The sequence below is a fragment of the Amblyomma americanum genome, chromosome 11, assembly GCF_052857255.1.
Source record: "Amblyomma americanum isolate KBUSLIRL-KWMA chromosome 11, ASM5285725v1, whole genome shotgun sequence".
Classification (NCBI taxonomy): domain Eukaryota; kingdom Metazoa; phylum Arthropoda; class Arachnida; order Ixodida; family Ixodidae; genus Amblyomma; species Amblyomma americanum.
This window is the reverse complement of record NC_135507.1, coordinates 73,623,013-73,644,267: the sequence shown is the minus strand read 5'-3', so window position 1 is coordinate 73,644,267 and position 21,255 is coordinate 73,623,013. Positions and strand designations below refer to the sequence as shown.

At 46.3% G+C, this 21,255-nt stretch overlaps 2 protein-coding genes and 1 pseudogene across 3 annotated transcripts in view; all 3 read left to right on the top strand.

Annotated features, from left to right (window-relative positions):
• Positions 1-8,107: 8,107 nt before the first annotated feature.
• LOC144109951 (major heat shock 70 kDa protein Ba-like) lies at positions 8,108-10,138 on the top strand. The gene has a single exon (XM_077642732.1). It carries the CDS (start codon positions 8,193-8,195, stop codon positions 10,104-10,106), a length of 1,914 nt encoding a protein of 637 aa, XP_077498858.1. The 5' UTR covers positions 8,108-8,192; the 3' UTR covers positions 10,107-10,138.
• Positions 10,139-15,588: 5,450 nt separating this feature from the next.
• On the top strand, positions 15,589-17,741 carry LOC144109985 (heat shock protein 68 pseudogene; annotated as a pseudogene). The gene has a single exon (XR_013309667.1). The product of XR_013309667.1 is annotated as a heat shock protein 68 pseudogene (transcript).
• Positions 17,742-18,313: 572 nt separating this feature from the next.
• Spt5 (Transcription elongation factor subunit Spt5) overlaps positions 18,314-21,255 on the top strand; it is a 40,712-nt gene continuing 37,770 nt past the window's right edge. Inside the window, exons 1-2 of the mRNA XM_077643823.1 lie at positions 18,314-18,431; positions 20,506-20,744. Of these exons, the coding sequence (XP_077499949.1) occupies positions 20,571-20,744 (174 nt within the window). The 5' untranslated portion in view covers positions 18,314-18,431; positions 20,506-20,570. The remainder of the gene's footprint in view (positions 18,432-20,505; positions 20,745-21,255) is intronic.

The following is a 21,255-nucleotide window of genomic DNA, read 5'->3' as shown; positions in this document are numbered from 1 at the left end:
GTTAAAACGCTCGGTTATTGGGCGCCAGATTGAGTCAGTGCCTGTAGATATGAATAAAGGTACGAGCACGAATGAATGGGTAGGAAATTTTAAAAGAAAAAGAAAATTGGTTTTGAGGACAGGAAAGAAAAAGGAAATTGTGTCTCACTACTCCGAGGAAACCTAAACCTCGCCGTGGGGGAAGAGATAAAGGAGGAGATTAAAACGAAAGGAAGAAAGAGGTGCCGTAGTGGAGGGCTCCGGAATAATTTCGACCACCTGGGGATGCGCTGACATCGCGCATCACATGGGCACCTTTTGCGCTTCGGTCGGCCGCTGCGGCCGGGATGAATGAGTGAACGTGACTGTTAGAAGCGAAACTGAGTCAGCTTCCCACAGAGAAAGACAGAGAGAAGCACTTGGGGAAGAGAAGCTGAGAGAGGGCCAAGCCCCCTGAAGGCTTATTCCAGCGCTAGGATCGACGCGCCATCTAGTGGGTATTGCAGGAAGTGAGCTCAAGGAGGGGCACGGAGGTGTAATAAGAGCATAAAAAAAAAAAAAAAACTGGCCACCTTGCCTACCCGGTCGACAAGGCCCGCGCCATGCCCGGGCCATTGAGTTTGGGCGTGGTCCTCCCCATCTTCCATTACTTGTTTACTGCCGTGATCGCATTTCGAACAGCTCGGCGCGTTTTTGGGTCAGTCTGTGATTAAAAAAGGAAGTTAACTGCAACTGTCATCGTCACAGAAGATGGATTAATATATGCATTAAAAAAAATAAAAACTCCGGAAGTGTCGAAAATAATATTTAGGCCAAATGCAAGCTTATTTGAAGTCCCGATAATGTTTTGTTTTGGCTCCTAATTCGCTTTTAAATATTTACATCTTTTTCTCTCATCACGAAGAAAAAAAAAGCATGCTGAAGTGTTAACTGGCGTTATCAGTTTGCTGTTAGTGCTAACTGAATATATGAAGGCTTTGAACCTTGAAAGTTGTAAACACAGATATGGAAAACAAGTTTTTCAAGATCTGCGATTTGATCCCTACAATGCTCCAAATTTGCGATACGCTTCGGTTAAAACGAAGAGATCGAAACGAACAAAAAATGAGAATAAATTAATAAAACGTAAGCGGGTCTGCGTAGATGTATACGTGGTAGCTACGGCCCAGTATATGATAAGCAATATAGTAACGTAACGAAGGGTGGGCTCATTTTGTTTGTTTGTACTGCCAGCCCCGGAAAGGGCGTTTACAGGAGTGGATAAAAAATACAACAAAGAAAGGATGCAAAAGCTTGCTACATGCCGAACGATAAACGACAGAGCAATACAGGCGCATTATCTATAAAAGGTGACCTATGGCGAAAACAGACAAAATACACTTGCATTATACGCATCAGAAACAGAAATACATGTTAAGACGCATTCATATCAGAGAAGAGGAAAGCCGCTAAACCAGCAGCAAAAGCACTGATGGAGAAAGATATGGCAACTGGATTTGGCAGTTCATTGCAGCAGCCGAAAAAGGCTATATTTGTATGTATCATGTCCGCGTAACTGGCTGCTGTATGTGTAAAGTGTGCCTTGCCTGAAACGATGATGCGGTAAAATTACACGCTACTCAGGTAAGTTAATTTTAACCTTGTTATGAATAATTAAATATAATAATTTTATTCGGTCAAACTTAGTTCTTAGTTTGAAAGCGGAGAGGTTTGCACAACTGCATATATTCAGTAGGAAAGTGCACGCGCTAATATTTATTCGGGAAGTCAATCGTTGGACTCTGTCAAATTTATTCCGGTCAGTTGCAGTGTGTGGGTCCCATACTATTTTATCATATTCAGTAATTGGCCTCATTAGTATCTTATACGCTAGGCTTTTCACTTCAGGAGCTCCGCTATGCAGTCTTCGCCCGAGGCCCCGCATAACTATTTGCCCTGCTACATATACGTCATTGATGCGCATGTTCCACCACAAGTCTCAAGTAAATATTAATCTAAATATTTATATTCTGTTACCCTTTTTAGTTCGTGTGGAACGATGCTGTATTTATACTTCAGGGACCCCTTCTTCCTTGCTATAGTCATATAGACTGATTTTACTGGGTTCAGTGACATTTGACATTAACTGCACTATTTTAGATTTTTTTGTAAATTGTTATGAACGTATAACTGGTCACTTAAAGATTCGATCCTACTATATATGACGCAGTCGGTTTGATCATATGGGGTCTATCGTCCCAAATCAACTCTGGCTGTGAGGGACGCCGTAGTGAAGGGCTCCGGAAAATTCGATCGCCTCTGGTTCTTTAACATGCACTGACATCACGCAGTACATGGGCCTCTGGAATTTCGCCTCCATCGAAATTCGACCGCCGCTGCCGGAATAGAACCCGCGTCTTTCAGGTCAGCAACCGAGCGCCATAACCACTGAGCCACCGTGGCGGCATTTGACACAGTCGCATGCAAACAACCTTAGTGGAACGGTTATATCAGAAGGTAAATCATTTAAAAAAAACAAAAGAGGCCCGAAAACACTGCCTTGAGGTACTCCAGACAAAGCCTGATGATAATGATCACGATATTTTTAATGCGCGCTAAGGAACCTTAGGCCAAAGAGCGCCATGGTGCAAAGTATTTTCGTCTGCATAAGCATACCCAGCAATTCTGGACCAAAACATTTTTGAGCTGGATACCCCTTATGAAAGCAATTTTTGCGCATAAGGTAAGATTTCACTATAACAATCAATATATCCGCAGATCACCCGACCGCATGCAGCCTTGTATTCTTCTTTATTAACGTTTTTGATATCGTCAAAAGCGTTCCCCGTTAGTTTTCTATGGCAGTGTTAACGGTTCGATGAGATCACTAGAAACAATTTAAAAGAAAGATTTAGTTGCATATCAGAAGAATGGACCAGTATACTTTCAGTATTTCAGTAACAGTGTCTTATAATGAAATGAAAAAGAAAATAAAATTGGTTGTTGAGGAAGAGACAGAGAGAGAAGTTGTTGCCAGGAAGAAAGAAAAGGAAAGTGTACAGGCCTGCCCACTGGCTCAAGCCGAGCCACAATCGCTACCACGTGCAGATAGCAGGAGAAATGAAAGATGGGATAGAAAGACAGGATAGTAAAGACGCGCTAAAGACAAGGCCGATCCCGGAGGCAGTGCAATACCGGGCCAACCGGTGGCGGCAGTGAAGCAACCTTCAAACTCTCCGGCACATTTCCAAAAATAAGTCCAATTGGACCCGCAACAGATACTCTACGGGGTCCGGACAATCGATTTGTTGAGGAAATGACGCAGTATCTCACATATCGGCGGACGCCTGAACCGCGCCGCAAGGGAAGGGATAAAGGAGGGAGTGAAAGAAGACAGGAAAGAAAAGGTGCCGTAGTGGAGGTGTCTGGTTAATTTCTACCACCTGGCGGTCTTTAGCGTGCACTGACATCGCTCAGCACACGGGCGCCTTTTGCATTTCGCCTCCATCGAAACGCGGCCGCCGCGGTCTTACAATTTTCCAATTTTCAAAATTTTTGCCCGAGAAAGCTAGACTTGGGAAACGCGTATATTATGTTCACCTCTGTTCGCCAACAAGCAGCGCGGTTTTGTGGCCTAAATAAGTGAACTGTTTACGTATTTTCGGTGTAATAAATACCATATTTTTTTTTTAAAAAGAAGGGGTTTTGTCACCTATGGGTTAGGCGCTGTCCTCGCAATGTCAAAGCCCAGAGTTTAATTCCCGGCGCCTTTGGGAGAAATTTTATTTTTCTCCGATACCTCCGTGACGTCATCTGGGATTCTGCGGTCAACGACGCCGGGCTTCTTTGCCGGTGGGCCATATATAATGCGTTCGCATTAAACATCAGCTAGAATAAGCAAAAGGGACTCCATGACGCGGTCGAGGGATTCGTCAGAGAGGGAGACGGTTTCATGATACACGCAACGCTATGCGAGTCAAAACACGGATGACTAATGCCGCTCCAGAATTAAATGCGCGACCTTGAGGGAAGCACTGCCAAGTTGACGGCGGCCGAGCGGAATCCCACTCGCGAGTGTAAAACCCTGCAATCGTTTCGCGCTTGGAACAATGCCCGGACAACAAAGCCTGGCTGCGTCAGAGGGAAGGAAACTCGAGAGAAGAAAAGAGAACTCAAACAAGGAAGTAAACAGGGCGACTATTTTTTCTTAACTTTACAGTTTTTCGCTTTTTAACTGTGAAGATACGTCGGTGCGGTCTGTGCAGCTGGATTGTACAGTATGGCGGACATCATGTACAGTCCGCGTCATCCTTGTGTAGAGCGCTCGGGCGGCGCACTTGCTCGCATAAAAACCTTCACCTTGTCGCAGCTTATGCGATTTAGAGGCAACGCTTGTAGGCCAGTAGAGCCCAATAAATTTGCAAGAGAGGTGATCACGGGCACCTTGCCTGGAAGCCATGGGCTGCTTTCTAATTTTATTTTTTATTGGGCGGAGCGCACTGCTCCAGCGGTGTGCTGTGCGATGTCAGTGCACTTTAAAGATCCCCAGGTGGTCGAGACTATTCCGCAGCCCTCCACTACGGCGCCTCTTTCTTCCTTTTTCTTTCTCTCCTTCATTTATCCCTTCCCTTATGGCGCGGTTTAGGTGTCCGCCGATATATGAAACAGATACTGCGCCATTTCCTTTCGCCAAAAGCCCATTATTTTTATTATTATGATTACTACACAGGGTTGGCGACGCTGTACCTGATATAAATCAATAATTAGATGATTAACAAAAATTAACGAAACAAATTTTTATTTTGATTTTAGCTAGGCGGCGACGTGCAACGACCCATAAAACAAAATTCATCCAGTACAATGAATATAAAAAGAAAATGTTGTCAAAATCAAGCACACAATCTACCGAATGATGTATGCAGTCGTTCTAGTACAAGGTTATACAGGCGTCGCACGTGCTCTCAAATCGTATAACGATCACTACTAATTAGTCATGCTTCGAAAGAAAAAAGCTGCACTCTGCGTGTGTACAGGCGTACGGGATGAATCAGGACAGCCCTCGTCATAGTTCGTTCTTTGACCCTTACTAATTTCGTCACGTACTATTCTGCCATAACCCCCAATGATTTGCCTTTAAATATATTTAAGAAAAGTTTTCGAATACAGACTGCCAGCGACAGCAACCACAAATTTCTTCGTGAGAAATATTTGCAATATTTGCCAGTCTGAGTGTGTGGTGCGTCCGACCATGGCCAAGGTCGACCCGAATACGACCTTCCTTGCGCATGCGCTGTGCGCCGCCAACGCGTGGCCTAGCTCTTCCTGGGAGCATGATACTACGCTAGCCGGGGACCCTTCCCACCCACGTCGGCCAAACGATGACCTTGCGACGAGAAGATCACGCCAGGGCGCGCCTATTGTTTCGTGCGCATTTTTTTTTCTTCTTGTAGAGGTTCTGCGGAAAAGCGTCTGGGCGACAATCGACGCACTTTTGTTAGTATGAAATCTACGCATCATGTCCCATAATACCAGCTCATCTACCTTATAGGAAGCAATATAGAAGGCATTATTATACGCCTTAGTATTGGGCACAATCTGAACTGAAAAAAAAAGAGTTCTGTTTAGCATATTTCATTCTTCCAAAAATTAATAACGTTGCGGACGCAAGTTAGTTATTATTGGTTCATCCATTTCTTACTTTCTTTAACATCCACTTCCTCCTTTATTTTTTTTGTAACACTACAGAAAGACTATGTTGAGGTCATGAGCGTGGAAACAAATTACAGTGATCTGCACTTTTAATCAGTAGTATGCAATGTTCGAACAAGTGTTAAAAAGTAAATTGCACAAAGGAAAGGGATTTACTGCGATTTATTTAGAACATGGTAAGCTCAATAGCCGAGACCTGAGCACACAAAGCGAAAATTCCTCCATTAAGTGAACAAGGAAAGTCAGATAAAAATGCAAAAAGCTTCACGCTGTCGCTGCAACAAAAGGTTTCAGCTCTCTACATGTCTATACAAGCTGCACAGTTCAATGTGAGAGACTGAAATGCAGACAGGGACTAAAAAAAAAAAAATCTGACTGACGAAAAGAATAAAAATAGAACAGAATCGTTATATTGTTACACCCAGGTGGTCGAAATTATTCCGGAGCCCTCCACTACGGCATTTCCTTCTTCCTTTCTTCTTTCACTCCCTCCTTTATCCCTTCCCTTACGGCGCGGTTCAGGTGTCCAACGATATATGAGACAGATACTGCGCCATTTCCTTTCCCCCAGAACCAATTAAAAAAAATTAAAATTATATTGTCACAGAGCAGATAACTCGCAGGCATTATGGAGAACATTCGCTCGCACTGTATAATTGCGGCTGCGTGCTGTAGCTATCTTTCGCAAACAATCCAGTGACGTCGTACGGCAAACAGTTGCCTACGCTGTACCCGACTACGGTACCCAAATACGTGTGCCGACGAAAAAACAAACGAAAAAGATAAAATTGAGAGGTTCACGCCACTGCTTGTCTGGACGTGGACAGGCGGTAGAGATAGCGGCGCGGCAACTCTTCTCTGTGCCCCGACCAGAAGCGTTGGTCGCGGCAACTGTTTTGAAGTAATCGATTGTTGTTGCATTGAACTCGAAGCGTTGTCACGCATCGTCGTTCTCCAAATGCGTTGTGAATCTCGCACTCATGTGCCGCGCAACACTGTTTTGAGTAAAAAAAAAAAAAAGGCATGCTTAACGTGGAAAAATAAAATAAACATCGAAAACAAGGCATCATTCACGTCTTCATAAGTTTCATAGCCAGGCTGCGAAAAAAAGGTAAGACATGCAGAAAGAAAAGAAACAATCGTCTGCATTCGAAAAATAGGTAGGTGCAAAGTGTTGCTTAATTTGCGGTCAATAGGGGTCATAATATTCGTTTATCTACTCCTACCAGTGCTCAGTACTGTAAAAAAAAGAAATGACATACTTAATCGAGTTAGCTTACTAAATTCAACCTCGGCGAAAATGAAAGCTGCCTTCCTCACTGTCATGTTTTACATCAGTTAAGGGCGAAAGTCGATGTAATTCAGTCAGTGCTGCCGGTTTTCCCTCGCTTGACGTGCTCGCTATTCCAGTAAACAAAATTTAAATCACATATGGTGTGCTTTCGGGTTCTGCAGAGATCTTATTTCAATTACAGGACCCCTGTCCTTCGTGCATCGGGCGGTGGCGCGGCAGGGGCTGCTACAGTTTTCGCTTGGACAACACCGCACCCCGTCGTCTGCTAGAAAGAGCGCGAAGTTTCGAGAAGGCCGACGCGCGTGGAAAAGACCAGAGTCGCCTCTCATTGGCTGCCTGGCATCACGTGACGCAGTGACGCCCCAGCCACCTCAGTCGTCTTTTGCGTCTCACCGCCCACGACCCGGTACAGGTATCAAACCCGGGGACGCATGATTCACCCGCGGCCCACGTTGAGCTCAATTGCGGGTCACCGAAAAATTATAGCCCACGATGTTGGCAGGTCCTGAGGACTGCTGCGTTTGTGAAATCGGCTGACAGTTGCTGGCTGCGCCAATAAATTTTACAACGGGGTTTAGAATGGCGAACGCGAGGTGAAGCGACCGCCCTTCGAATTCACAAAACAATGCTACGTCTCTAGTGAGAGAAGTCGAGCAGCGAAGCATCTGAAACTAGAAACACAACCAGATACCGCCGACCGCGTTTTCCTAGGCACCCTATCCTAAACGGACATAGTGCGCCATCTCCATCTCGCCAGCGAAACTAGCGGCTTGCTCGCGTCTAGGTTTCACGGCAACCTTTCGGCTTAAAACACCCCGAAAACACGCACAAGGGCTACAAAAAGGTCAGGACATTGAGAGAAAGTGCGTGGTTTTGTTTCTGCAGCCAGTGCGCCCCGCTTATTCACCTGCGGATCGATGAACTCACAAAGAAAGCCGGTTTTATTTATGTATTTTTTGAGCAGACGAAAACGGCAGCAGACGACGCGAGAAGTTTCCCGTGCCTTCTGCAATCGACCGACCAATCCGAGAGCTCTCCTGTTGCGTCATGCGCTGCTCTTGCGCGCGATTGGCTAGAACGTCTCCCGGCGCCTCTCGAATTTTCTCGAAGGCTGCGAGGTCTCTATAAAAGGCGCGCGTCGTCTGCTCTACGGCAGATTTCACTGAGTGAACTTGTATCGCACAAGCGAGAATAACTCAACGAACCCTTGCTGCAAAGCAAACCTGACACAATGCCATCTCGTTCCACTTCAGGAGCGCCGGCCATCGGCATCGACCTGGGCACGACGTATTCCTGCGTCGGTGTATTTCAGCACGGTCGGGTCGAGATCATCGCCAACGACCAAGGGAATCGCACGACGCCCAGCTATGTCGCCTTCACCGACACGGAGCGCCTCATCGGAGACGCCGCCAAGGCGCAGACGGCGATGAACCCCGAGAACACAGTCTTCGACGCCAAGCGACTCATCGGCCGCAAGTACGATGACCCGAAGATCCAGGAGGATCTCAAACACTGGCCCTTCAAAGTGGTAAACGAATGCGGCAAACCGAAGATCTGCGTCGAATTCAAGGGTGAGAAGAAGAGGTTCAACCCTGAAGAAATCAGCGCCATGGTTTTGACCAAGATGAAGGAGACTGCGGAGGCGTACCTGGGCAAGAAAGTGACAGACGCAGTCATCACCGTGCCGGCGTATTTCAACGACTCCCAGAGGCAGGCGACGAAGGACGCTGGAGCAATCGCCGGCCTAAACGTGCTGCGGATAATCAACGAACCGACGGCTGCCGCTCTCGCTTACGGGCTGGACAAGAACCTCAAGGGTGAGAAAAACGTTCTGATTTTTGATCTGGGAGGCGGCACATTCGACGTGTCCATATTGACTATCGATCAAGGCTCGATGTTCGAGGTTCGCTCCACTGCTGGTGACACGCATCTGGGAGGTGAGGATTTCGATAACCGAATGGTGGAGCACTTCGTCGAAGAGTTCAAGCGAAAGCATCGTAAAGACCTACGTCAGAACGCGCGTGCATTGCGAAGGCTGCGGACAGCTTGCGAGCGCTCCAAGCGAACACTCTCAAGCTCCGCGGAGGCTACCATTGAGATTGACGCTCTTTACGAGGGCATTGACTTCTACAGCAAGATCACACGGGCGCGCTTCGAAGAACTCTGCATCGATCTCTTCCGTAGCACGCTGGGACCCGTGGAGCGCGCTCTACAAGATGCCAAGATGGACAAAGGACAGATCCACGACGTCGTCCTGGTCGGAGGTTCCACGCGTATTCCGAAAGTGCAGAAGCTGCTGCGCGACTTCTTCAACGGCAAGGAGCTCTCCATGGGCATCAACCCGGACGAAGCCGTCGCCTACGGAGCAGCCGTGCAGGCCGCCGTCCTCAGCGGTGACAGCAGCGAGAGCATCCGAGACGTGCTTCTGGTCGATGTCGCTCCACTGTCGCTGGGCATCGAGACTGCTGGTGGTGTCATGACGCGCATCGTAGAACGCAACACCAGGATCCCGTGCAAAACATCGCAGGTCTTCACCACCTACTCCGACAACCAGCCTGCAGTCACCATCCAGGTGTACGAAGGCGAGCGGGCGATGACGAAGGACAACCACCTTCTGGGCACCTTTAACCTTAACGGCATTCCACCAGCGCCTCGTGGAGTTCCGAAGATTGAAGTCACCTTCGACATGGACGCCAACGGCATCCTGCACGTGTCGGCTAAGGACCAGAGCACGGGCAGGCAGGAGAGCATCCGCATCACCAACGACAAAGGTCGCCTCACAAAAGAAGAGATAGATAAAATGCTGGCGGAGGCGGAGCGGTTCAAGCAGGAGGACGACGCCCAGCGGGAACGCGTGGCCTCCAGGAACGCGCTCGAGGCCTACGTGTACAGCGTGAAACAGGCGGCCGAGGAAGCCGGAAGCAAGCTTTCCTCTTCCGATAGGGACAGTGTCCTGGAGAAGTGTAAGGACACCATCTCCTGGATAGACGGCAACAGCCTCGCTGAAACGGACGAGTACGAGCACAAGCTCAAGGAACTTCAGCAGTTCTGCGCGCCGTACATGACGAAGATGCACCAGCAAGGAGGAAAGCAAGGCAGTTCCTCAACGCCACAGTCTGGGCCCACCATCGAAGAGGTCGACTGAGGTGCGCTGTGCGCGCTTTAGGCAGTTTTTTTTTTAAATGGACTCTGTGTTCGGCTTAAGGCGCTGTGCGCTCTTATAGCCGGTGCTTTTAATGGACTGGTTTTAAAATTGTAGTGCTTGTACATATTGTACATACTAACGGTTAGTTTTTAATAAAGTCTTTCAGCTCAATCGCAGCACATTTGTCTCCTGTCTCTCCTGCTAGGACCTGCGGCAGGCGAGCCCGGGTCCAGCAGAGCTGCTTTGCGTATTGTGTTTTTTAACAAAATATATTTGCTGCAGACTAACTATTACTGCTTTTCAGTTTCGTGAGCCTTGATCTTTTAACATCAGCTGCTACGACGTATGACGATAAAGGCTACCAAAGCCGAGCAGAAGTAGTTATCACCTACTGCAGAAGTTCCTAAACTAACTGGCCTGTGCGCGCTGGTTGGTAAAATATATCTGATGGGTGATAGGGTATTTATTCGTCTACGTCTGCGATAGCGAAACCGGTCAGTGCGTCACCTTCTCTTCACTGCAGCGGTATGCGTTCATTAAAGGTAAGTCTTCTTGGCCTGGGAACTTTTGCAACAGATATGCACATAGATTTGATAGAGGTAATTACCTCTTGACCGGTAAACAAATTTTTTTTGAAAAACTGCATCAGGTAAAGCAGTAAATAAAATTTATATTAAAAAGAAGGCTCTTTCATATGGACAGTGGCGACGACGCCATATCAATTTTTTAAACGCCAAAAAAAAGTCTTTCTCTGAAGTACCGCAGGCCGAGGCAATATATGGTTCCCCCCCTTTTTTTTTTTCGCGCTCGAAACCAAAACTTAACGCATGGGGCAGGCAGGAACTTCTGTAAAAATCTACATCCGCTAGTGACGTATTCCCACATCTCTGCGGCACCTAATTTGAATGCACATTCTTTTGCTTCGACGTTCTCAGAAATGATGGCCACATGGCTAGCAATGAAAAGAGCGATGAACTTTCTCTCAACAGGGATTGGGAGAGACACTTTTCTTTCTCCATTTCAGCAGCTGATAAGGCATTGTCTTGTCTGTGGTTACTAACTGGTCACTGGCCCTAACCACCAGGCTGTGCAAATTAAATACTTTATTAGTTAATTTTAGTCGGTTATCTAATAAACTAGCCAAATTTTTATTAAATATATAATGTTCGCATCGGCTGAAAATGATTTCTTTTCATTTCAATAACCCTAATTTTAGAAATTTCTGACAGTTAATTAGCTGAAACACCCGTGGTATTTACGCTGAGATTGGCCATGGTTATCGTAGAGTACGTATGCCAGCTGCCAAGTGCAGTTTAATCAAGTGCAGAGTTAATGCAATGCGAACTCCATCGATTTCAGTTAATGCATGCGGGTTTTAACATATGTTCTCGGGGAGAAAATAAGAATCAGTGAAACGTGTAAAAGTCAATACAACCTTGGACTTTAAACTTGCGTAATGAGGCCCCATCTATAGGCTCTTTATGTCATGGTTAGGGTGGATACATGAAAACAGTTCTAGCCCCCCCCCCCCCCCCCCCGCCCCCAATCTTAGTTGTTTAAATCTTTTATTGGCTGCCTTTATCTTCGACGAAGGCATCACTTGTTGGTTACGGTTTTTCATTATACTGCTTTGATGCGGCAAACACACTTTAAACCGGTCAACGCGATCTCTTAGGGTGCGCATATAACATAAATACCGTGCATTAATCTTTGGTGTGTTGAGAATTGAAGTTTAATTTGTCGTTTCAGTTACCCTGCCCAGCCCCTTGCATGAGCGCTTTTCCACAGATATCTTGATACCGTTATCTAATTAACAATGCTTGACTACGTTAGTCAGCGTTGGACGCGCGATAATGACATGTCAGTAGTGCGAATGCAGGTTTAGGCATAGTACTTGCCCATCTAACGCTTGTTTCAGCGAGCATACGCATACTTAATCCCGATGAAAATGAAGACGCAGCAGGATTCCATTAGGGGTACCCACGACAGCTGGAAAAGTACTTTTGCAGCTGAAATACTGGAGGCAGAACATACTCCAGAACACGATTTCCAGTTCAGTAATCCAGCTGGAAATGAGATCTTTTTGCTCCTGGGTTCATGATCAATTTCACAGACTATTTCTTTATCGTTTTTTTTTTCAGCGGCGTAGGTCGATCGCTGTGCCCTATTTTTGCAGCCAATTTTACGCAAAACGCGCTCGTGCAGCTGACCTCAATAGTGACCTAAGGACCCTCTCAGGTGGCATGAAATCTCAATGCGCGGCTATTTTGATTCATCGTGATGATTACGCCTGCAGTGTGTGTCATGCCCAGATGGTCTGCTTTTCTGTGAAAATTAGTATTCGTGCTTTTTATCTCCGTACAGTCACGTGCACTGAGTATACATGGCCTCAATTGCGATCTGATACATGGAGGAAGGAAAAAAAAGGAGGAGAGGTGGTTACGTCACATTTTTCGAAGGCGACTCCCCCCTGCATCTCCCCTACTTGGCCGCAGTCTCAGCGCGCTTGCACATGCGCAGCAGGCATTGCAGCAGACGATGCCGCTGCACCCAGCGTTGCTATTGGCTGCGCCGGCGGCCTAATACTCCCAGTAGTCCTTGCGAAAGCGCGTGACTTCCGGCACATTTTTTGGCGTGCAGCTCGCATAGCGAGGGCCTCTCCCGAGTTTTCCTTCCTCCATGATCTGATACGAATAAATTCTGCTCACATTTACAGGAATTTCGTTCACAGCCAGAAATTTTGGACAAGTGCAATGTTTTCAACGGGGAGTTGTTTATGAACACAATTTTTTTCGCCCGTCGTAAGATTTCGCCGTAAATATCAGTATATATTCGTAGGTTCTCCCTGGCATGGTTTGTAGTTTTGTACTATTTATTGTCAAAAACGCCTCTATTGGGTTTCTATGGCGGTTTTAAATACCGAACAATCTTTACAACAAGATTATGCTGCGCATCGGTAGAGTATATACCGTTCCCACCAATGTGTTTATAACCATATCTCACAGTTAATATTCCAGAGTTTCCTCCCAATTATTGTCACAAACGCCCCCAAGAGGTTTTTTTATGGCACTCTTTTAACTACTCTTTGCGATCGCAGGATGAACTTTAAAAGCAAGATTTTGCTCTGCATCGATAGTTTAGTCCACTGCATCAACAATTAAGTTCATAACAGTATCTTACAATATTCCACAGTTGCTTCATAATTAAAAGTGATGCCAGTGAAAAAAAAATAACATTGCCGATTTCCAATTAGAATTAACTGAATATTTACTATCGTAAATTAGTACACATTTGGACCCATTAAAGCCAACTGGTACTCGCCCATTGCAACCACCAGGTCCCGTATGCAGGCAACTATTGCACCCAGGAAACATTCACGAAATTAAATGTTCCTCCTAATTAGTAGCGCAAAGTACACAATGTAAGAGATATTAAGGTATAAAAGAAAAGCTGACTTTTGAGCACTGCCGGAAGCAAGTTTATACAAAGTAATTGGAATAATGACAACTACATGTTTTTGCGGAAACCAAGTAAAGCAAGCAAGGATACACCGCATTCTAGGAGCAGTATATAGTCAAACACTGCTAACATAAGCCCCACACATATCGACTCCAGATCCAACTTATGTACATCACATGGGACTCTTATGCCGGCGCTAGTGCCGCTTACAAGTTAAGCGCCGTTATTTAATATAATTTCAACTGCAGAGATATCACAAATGATGTATACAATTTAGAAGATTAAGCCGCGGATAGTTCTTGTAATAAAAACCATATGTGTTTTGCTGTATTTGTCAAATATGCAAATGTTTACATGAATACACTGGGTGCAATGAGACAGACCAATTAGATGCAATTGGTAAGGCCAGTTGGGCTCACCATGTTGGCAAAGGCTGAACCAACTGACTATTCACTTGGAACGTGACCTACTAATTATAATAATGTTGAGTCCAACTAAAACTACAGGCTGTCCATCTGGAGCAACGATATTTCATTTGGAACATGCAGTTGGACACCCAATTTGTCCAAATGGGAGTCCATTTGGATTATCCAATTGGAACACTGCTCCTATAAAGGAACCAGTTAGAAACTCGATTGGTCCAATTGAAAGCCCATTTTAACTGCCTAAATATGGAACATCATTCGAAGGTAACATCTCAGAAATTCTATTGCTTATATATGGAGTCCATTTGCACTATCAAGTTAGAACACCACTCCAAGAGAAACCATGGTTGGAAACCCTGGCCCATTCAGAACCAGCTGGGAAACCAAACTGGTTCCAATTTCCTTTTTTTTTTTACTTGGATGTCCTAGAATCCCAGAATAGGGCAGCCGAAATAAACTGCCAGGCTTCCAGTGCCTCACGTTTTTCGTAGTTCCAAATTTAATTCCGGCTGAACACACTGTATGTTGAAAGAAATTTTGTTGTTTACTTTTGTAATGCGTTTTCAAAGCATCCATCTGAGCAAATGCTTATGACGACGAGACAAAGGAGAGGGGTGTTAAGGCTGTTTAGAAACGTGTAACCGATTTAGGTGATGAAGAAAAAAAAACACATATTGTACACAGAGAGTTTCATTTTTGCGATTCTGGGAAAGCAAAAGATCGACGGCTGCAGTGTTTCGGCCCCCAACTCATCGCATAAAAAAAAAAAAAAGTTCACCGTGAGCGCACGTTCATTAAAACCGTCTAACTGAGACAAGCATGCATGTGTAAGCACGGGCAGTCTATGTTTACTTTATTAAAGAGTGCATATGTTGTGTTCGACTAAGTAATCAGTAAGCTGTGAGATGGACTTTTATGTCTTGGCTCCATAGCTTGGCTCCATATGCTGCGTACAAGCAACAATAAACGACCGAACTGTTGGCGCCAGTTTAAGTGGATTAACCGAACTTGTTAAGCTCGGTGAGCGATTAAATTGTTCGCAGCATGACAAGCACTGAAATATCTAATTCGCATCAGTGGCGAGAGCGTTTGTACTTGTACACCTTGTGCAGCCAGCTGGCTGTAGTGCAATTTTCTTTGACGCCACAATGCGGGTCGGCTGCTCGTAGACCGGCTCTGAGCTGCTCCGACACGTACCGCCATCTGCCGTGTAGTCATGTACTCGACGCGATGTTTATCCATAGAAAGTACGTGCCAACGATACTTCCAGCGTAGCCGATTAAAAAAAAATAACGAGACAGTACTTCTCTGTAGACGTTAACGAAAAAAAAATCCTCGCTGTTTCACTGACGTGCGTCGCACGCTTACTCATGAGGCGTCCAATGAATGCAGTAAAAACGGGCGCGTCGTCGAGTATTTTTGGAGCAGACAAAAACAGAAGCAGACGAAAACGGGAGCAGACGGCGCGAGAACGTTCCCGAACCCTCTGCAAACCATCGACCAATGGCAGCGCCCGTCTGCGACGTCACGATTTATTCTGCTCTCTGATTGGTCGAAAAGCGTTTGGGCGCCTCTCGAACTTTCTCGAAGGATACGAGGTTTCTATATAAGCAGCGCGTCGTCTGCTAGCCAGCAGATTTCACTGAACTTGCTTCGCACGAGTGAGATTCCATTCTCAAAACTTTGCTGCAAAGTTCGTTGACAAAATGCCATCCCGTTCCCGTTCACAAGCACCGGCGATTGGCATCGACCTGGGCACGACGTACTCTTGCGTCGGCGTTTTCGAGCACGGTCGGGTCGAGATCATCGCCAACGACCAGGGGAACCGCACAACGCCAAGCTATGTCGCCTTCACCGACACAGAGCGTCTCATCGGAGACGCCGCCAAGGCGCAGACGGCGATGAACCCCGAGAACACAGTCTTCGACGCCAAGCGACTCATCGGCCGCAAGTACGATGACCCGAAGATCCAAGAGGATCTCAAACATTGGCCCTTCAAAGTGGTAAACGAATGCGGCAAGCCGAAGATCTGCGTCGAATTCAAGGGTGAGAAGAAGAGGTTCAACCCTGAAGAAATCAGCGCCATGGTTTTGACCAAGATGAAGGAGACTGCGGAGGCGTACCTGGGCAAGAAAGTGACAGACGCAGTCATCACCGTGCCGGCGTATTTCAACGACTCCCAGAGGCAGGCGACGAAAGACGCTGGAGCAATCGCCGGCCTAAACGTGCTGCGGATAATCAACGAACCGACGGCTGCCGCTCTGGCTTACGGCCTGGACAAGAACCTCAAGGGTGAGAAAAACGTTCTGATTTTCGATCTGGGAGGCGGCACATTTGATGTATCCGTGCTGACAATCGATCAAGGCTCGATGTTCGAAGTTCGCTCAACCGCCGGTGACACGCATTTGGGAGGAGAGGATTTCGATAACCGGATGGTGGAGCACTTCGTCGAAGAGTTCAAGCGTAAGCATCGCAAAGACTTGCGCAAGAGCCCGCGAGCTCTCCGAAGGTTGCGTACAGCCTGCGAGCGTGCAAAGCGTACACTTTCAAGCTCTGCGGAGGCCAGTATTGAAATTGATGCCTTGTACGAAGGCGCCGACTTTTACACGAAGATCACCCGAGCGCGCTTCGAAGAACTCTGCATCGATCTCTTCCGTAACACGCTGGGTCCCGTGGAGCGCGCGCTTCACGATGCCAAGATGGACAAAGGACAGATCCACGACGTCGTCCTGGTCGGAGGTTCCACGCGTATTCCGAAAGTGCAGAAGCTGCTGCGCGACTTCTTCAACGGCAAGGAGCTCTCCATGGGCATCAACCCGGACGAAGCCGTCGCCTACGGAGCAGCCGTGCAGGCCGCCGTCCTCAGCGGTGACAGCAGCGAGAGCATCCGAGACGTGCTTCTGGTCGACGTCGCTCCACTGTCGCTGGGCATCGAGACTGCTGGTGGTGTCATGACTCGCATTATTGAGCGCAACTCCAGGATCCCGTGCAAAACATCGCAGGTCTTCACCACCTACTCCGACAACCAGCCTGCCGTCACTGTCCAGGTGTACGAAGGCGAACGGGCGATGACGAAGGACAACCATCTTCTGGGCACCTTCAACCTTAACGGCATTCCACCAGCGCCTCGTGGAGTTCCGAAGATTGAAGTCACCTTCGATATGGACGCCAACGGCATCCTGCACGTGTCGGCTAAGGATCAGAGCACGGGCAGGCAGGAAAGCATCCGCATCACCAACGACAAAGGTCGCCTCACAAAAGAAGAGATAGATAAAATGCTAGCAGAGGCCGAGCGGTTCAAGCAAGAGGACGAAGCACAGCGAGAACGCGTGGCCTCTAGGAACGCGCTCGAGGCCTATGTGTACGGCGTCAAGCAGGCTGTCGAAGAAGCCGGAAGCAAGCTCAAGCCCACGGACCAAGACAGTGTCCTGGAGAAATGCAGGCAAACCATCTCTTGGATCGATAGCAACAGCCTCGCCGAGAAAGACGAGTACGAAGACAAGCTGAAGGAGCTCCAACAGTTTTGCGCTCCCTACATGTCCCAAATGCACCAGCAGGGTCCCAAGAACAGGAGCCCTAATTCGGCGCCACAGTCCGGCCCCACAATCGAAGAAGTTGACTGAATCAACAACGTCTGTGTTTAGTATAGGTTTAACAAATTATGAAATGTGTTCATTGTGGAATATGTACATATGTATATAATATATTAACTATTTTAAGCAATAAAATGACTCACTTGAAATTGTGTTCGATGTGATTCTTCGGGGCTAATGTCTTAGGTCAGGGCTTGCGCTCTGCCACCACCAGCATTGGGAGTCCGATGCACGTGGTCCGATGCAAGCTCTGCTTACTTTACTACACACAGTGCATTTAAACCGCTAATAAAACATTTACTATTGGTAGTTCTGTATTTTCGCTAAATCAAGTCACAGAATTCAAAAGAAATTATTGTAGAGTGAGGTTATGAACTAAATAGTTGCAATAATGAAATACGCAAGTGCACAAATACCTGCTTTCTACAGAAATTTTATTATAACTGTCTTCTTTCAACGGTTAGTAACAATTAAATTGTCCTCATGCGCGTTAGCACATGAGCCGCGGAGTCGTCTGCTAAAAAGAGCGGTATGCAGTGACAATATTCTTCAAAGTCATTGGACAAAGACTTCACATTATTGTACAAGAAATAAAATATATCTCAAAGCAACAGAATTATATATGGTATAGCCTCGTTTTCATTATGAGTGCGCTTTTCATTGCAGAGCTTAGAGCACAGAACGAGTGAAAGAACATGTGGACAATCGCACTCGACATCGCGGACTGCTATTTTAAAGCAAGCAACACTGTGCTTGGCTTGTCAGGCGGTGTTGGTTGGCGACGTTTTAGCGATTTCGCTGGTATTTTCTTGCATCTGGCGTCCTCAGCTTATTGCTGATTGAAGCAGGTAAGTATACAACAGGCCTTAAATAGCCCACTGTTTAGTGATACTAGAGTGAACTAGAGTGATACCGACACAACGACCCCACAATGCGTGCTGATTAGGTGCTGCACTTGCTATGTTGCCAAGAGTTCCAGAGCACGGCTTCTAGTGCGTTAATCACGCTTGCTCATTTTCTAAGCCATTTGTTAGAGTGGTTTACACCGGTTATTTTCGAGAAGTTGTTAATTTCGCTACGGCGCTGCTGTTGCATTTATAACGTATCTGCGATCTGTGATCAGCGATTCTGCTCAGCATTGGTGTGACATACTAAGGAGCCGCCTGCGGGTGGTCTTGTCTTTGAAGCGGCGGCATGTCACGATCTGTTAGCCTTGAAAAAGTGTAAACATAGCGGCAATGGTCATTAGTTCCTCCGTTTAAGGTTTGTCGCGCGGTGCCAGCTACTACGTCGATCGAGTTGTGCGGAGGTGTCTTTCGCCTCGGCGGCGTGTTGATGTGCGAACAGATTCTACTCTGTCTTTGAACAAAAGTTGAAAAAAAAAAGTCTATTGATAGGGCTTCGAGAATCGCGTGGCAATACACAAAGCAGTTGAATATGCATGAAAAATCCCGCTAAGCGATCACATCACAGCGGCTTTAGCTGCAGCTTTCACGTTGTTCGCGGTCGCTTTCACAGAACAGCGATCGTGTGTTAGCTGGCTTGTTTGGCCTATTACGTAAGAGTTAATAGTGCTACAGCATACCGCTTTAGTAGCAGAGGCAGTGAAATTGACGATCGTGCCATATCCGCGACTTACACTTTAACTGGCTGTACAGGGGTCATGTCTTGACCGTACACCTGCGCCTATTTAAGCTAGTCCTTGCACTGGATGGATGGATGGATAAGGTTGAACCCTTTAAATCGGGCGGTGGCTCAAGCCACCTAGCCATGACTCATGAAATTTTACTCTTGTCTTGATTTTGGTTACCAATCAGATAACCTCCGCTTGGTTACTTATACCCGCTTAAAATCTACTTTCCCTTCGCTGTCCTTAAACCCCAATGCCTTGGAGTGTGTGTGGCCACCTGTGGCTCTGTTTAAGACTAGCCATGATAAGTGACAGTATTATCCTTTGTCGAAAGCTGGAGCAGCTGAGCTGCCTTGTTTTCGTTACTGTCATTACATGCTTATTAGAGGGGCATTAGGTCAAGTTTTGACGTGGCTGCACATTACAGAGTAAACTGTGCAGGAGTGGACGGTGTGGCATTGCTGCAGGGCTTTTGTTTTGTCTCTCTGGAAAACACAGAACCCCAGATGGCTTTATTACCGCTTGCGTGAACCATATAGATGATGTAATAAAAAAACTATGTTGTTTTGTACCACTGAGTTGATAAAAATTTTTTCCCTAATGAGCCCTGTGCTGTTAGCAAAGCCAACGGGACTATCTTCAGTCAAGCAGTTGTCTTGTGCACTATAAACACCTCCTAAAATTAAATGGTGTTTGCGGTGATCTTCCAGATGAAGACGGCGGGCGTAGTGAAAAATGCCAACAGCTTCATTAGAGGCAATTTTCTCATGAATATAAGTGCTTTCAGATGCCTGTGAAGCACAGTGAACGTGGTGTGGGAACCCTAAACTTCATTTTCTGAAAGCAAATGTATGATTTGCATGAAATTTTGTTCAGTATTCCTTTATGAGTGACAAAACAATGATACCCTTTTTTCTGCTTTGTGCACTTCATCTGAATCGATCGTACACTGAAGGCCGTAGTTGCAGTCATTTGTATCAAATCTTCCTTTCAGTCTTATCATTGTTGATCACTCGCATATTTTCACAATGCCTTAACTGATATTGTATAATCAGAAACGTTCCCAACCTGCCATCTTTTATTTAGTAAAGAAGTTCCTCTGTGTTCTTTTCTTGGCCCCGATGGTAATGGAAATAAGTATAAAACGACTGAAACTTCTGTTGCTGACCAGTATTCTTTTGCTGTAGGAATTCATGTTCCAGCATGGTAACAGATAAAAACACGTTCGTTTTATGAAATTGAAGGCTCTCTGTAGATTTTTATGTCAGCTGTTGTGTTTTCTTCTTCTGCAGGTTCTGAAAAGTGTACCTCCCGCGGAGGGGGCCATATCCAGCTCAGCAGAGGCAAGTCGGCAACCATGTCGGACAGCGAGGGGAGCAACTACTCGGATAACGAGAGCGAGCGCAGCTTCCAGGCCAGCGAGCATGCCGAGGAGGAAGAAGAAGAGGAGGAGGAGGAAGAAGAGGCTCGCAGTGAAGCCGGAAGCGGGGTCGGCATAGCCGAAGCCGAGGAGGTACCTGAAGGTGCAGAGGTAAGTTTTATTCATGGAGTACTGAGTCCTTTTATTTTGCTCCTGATCGACACGATTGCAGTGCTACTGAAGTAAAAAGTAAGAAAGGCAGTTTCCATGCAGGTTACCAACTTCCAACAACAGATTTTTTTTTTCATGAAATGGATTTGTGATGTCATGACCATTTGCTGTCTTAAAGGGTCCACATGACATATGAGAAAAGCAGGTAACTGAGTGCACGAATTTTCAACTCCTTAGCATCAGCTCTCATAGACATGTGCCCTACTTTTCACATCATGTACGAATTGCCATTTGTGATTGCAAAACTTCGAAGTCTTTTTTTATTAGGCTGTAATATTGGAATAAAACAGAATTGCTGGTCTGACACTGAGATTTATGTATTTAGATCCCTGTTTGACCACATCTAGCATCCTTAAGTGAAGAGATACCCTAATTTTTTTTCATCTGCACGGCTGCAGTCTTTTCTATCTTGGCGTCTCCATACGTGCACGTAACTTATATGGTGTCGGTT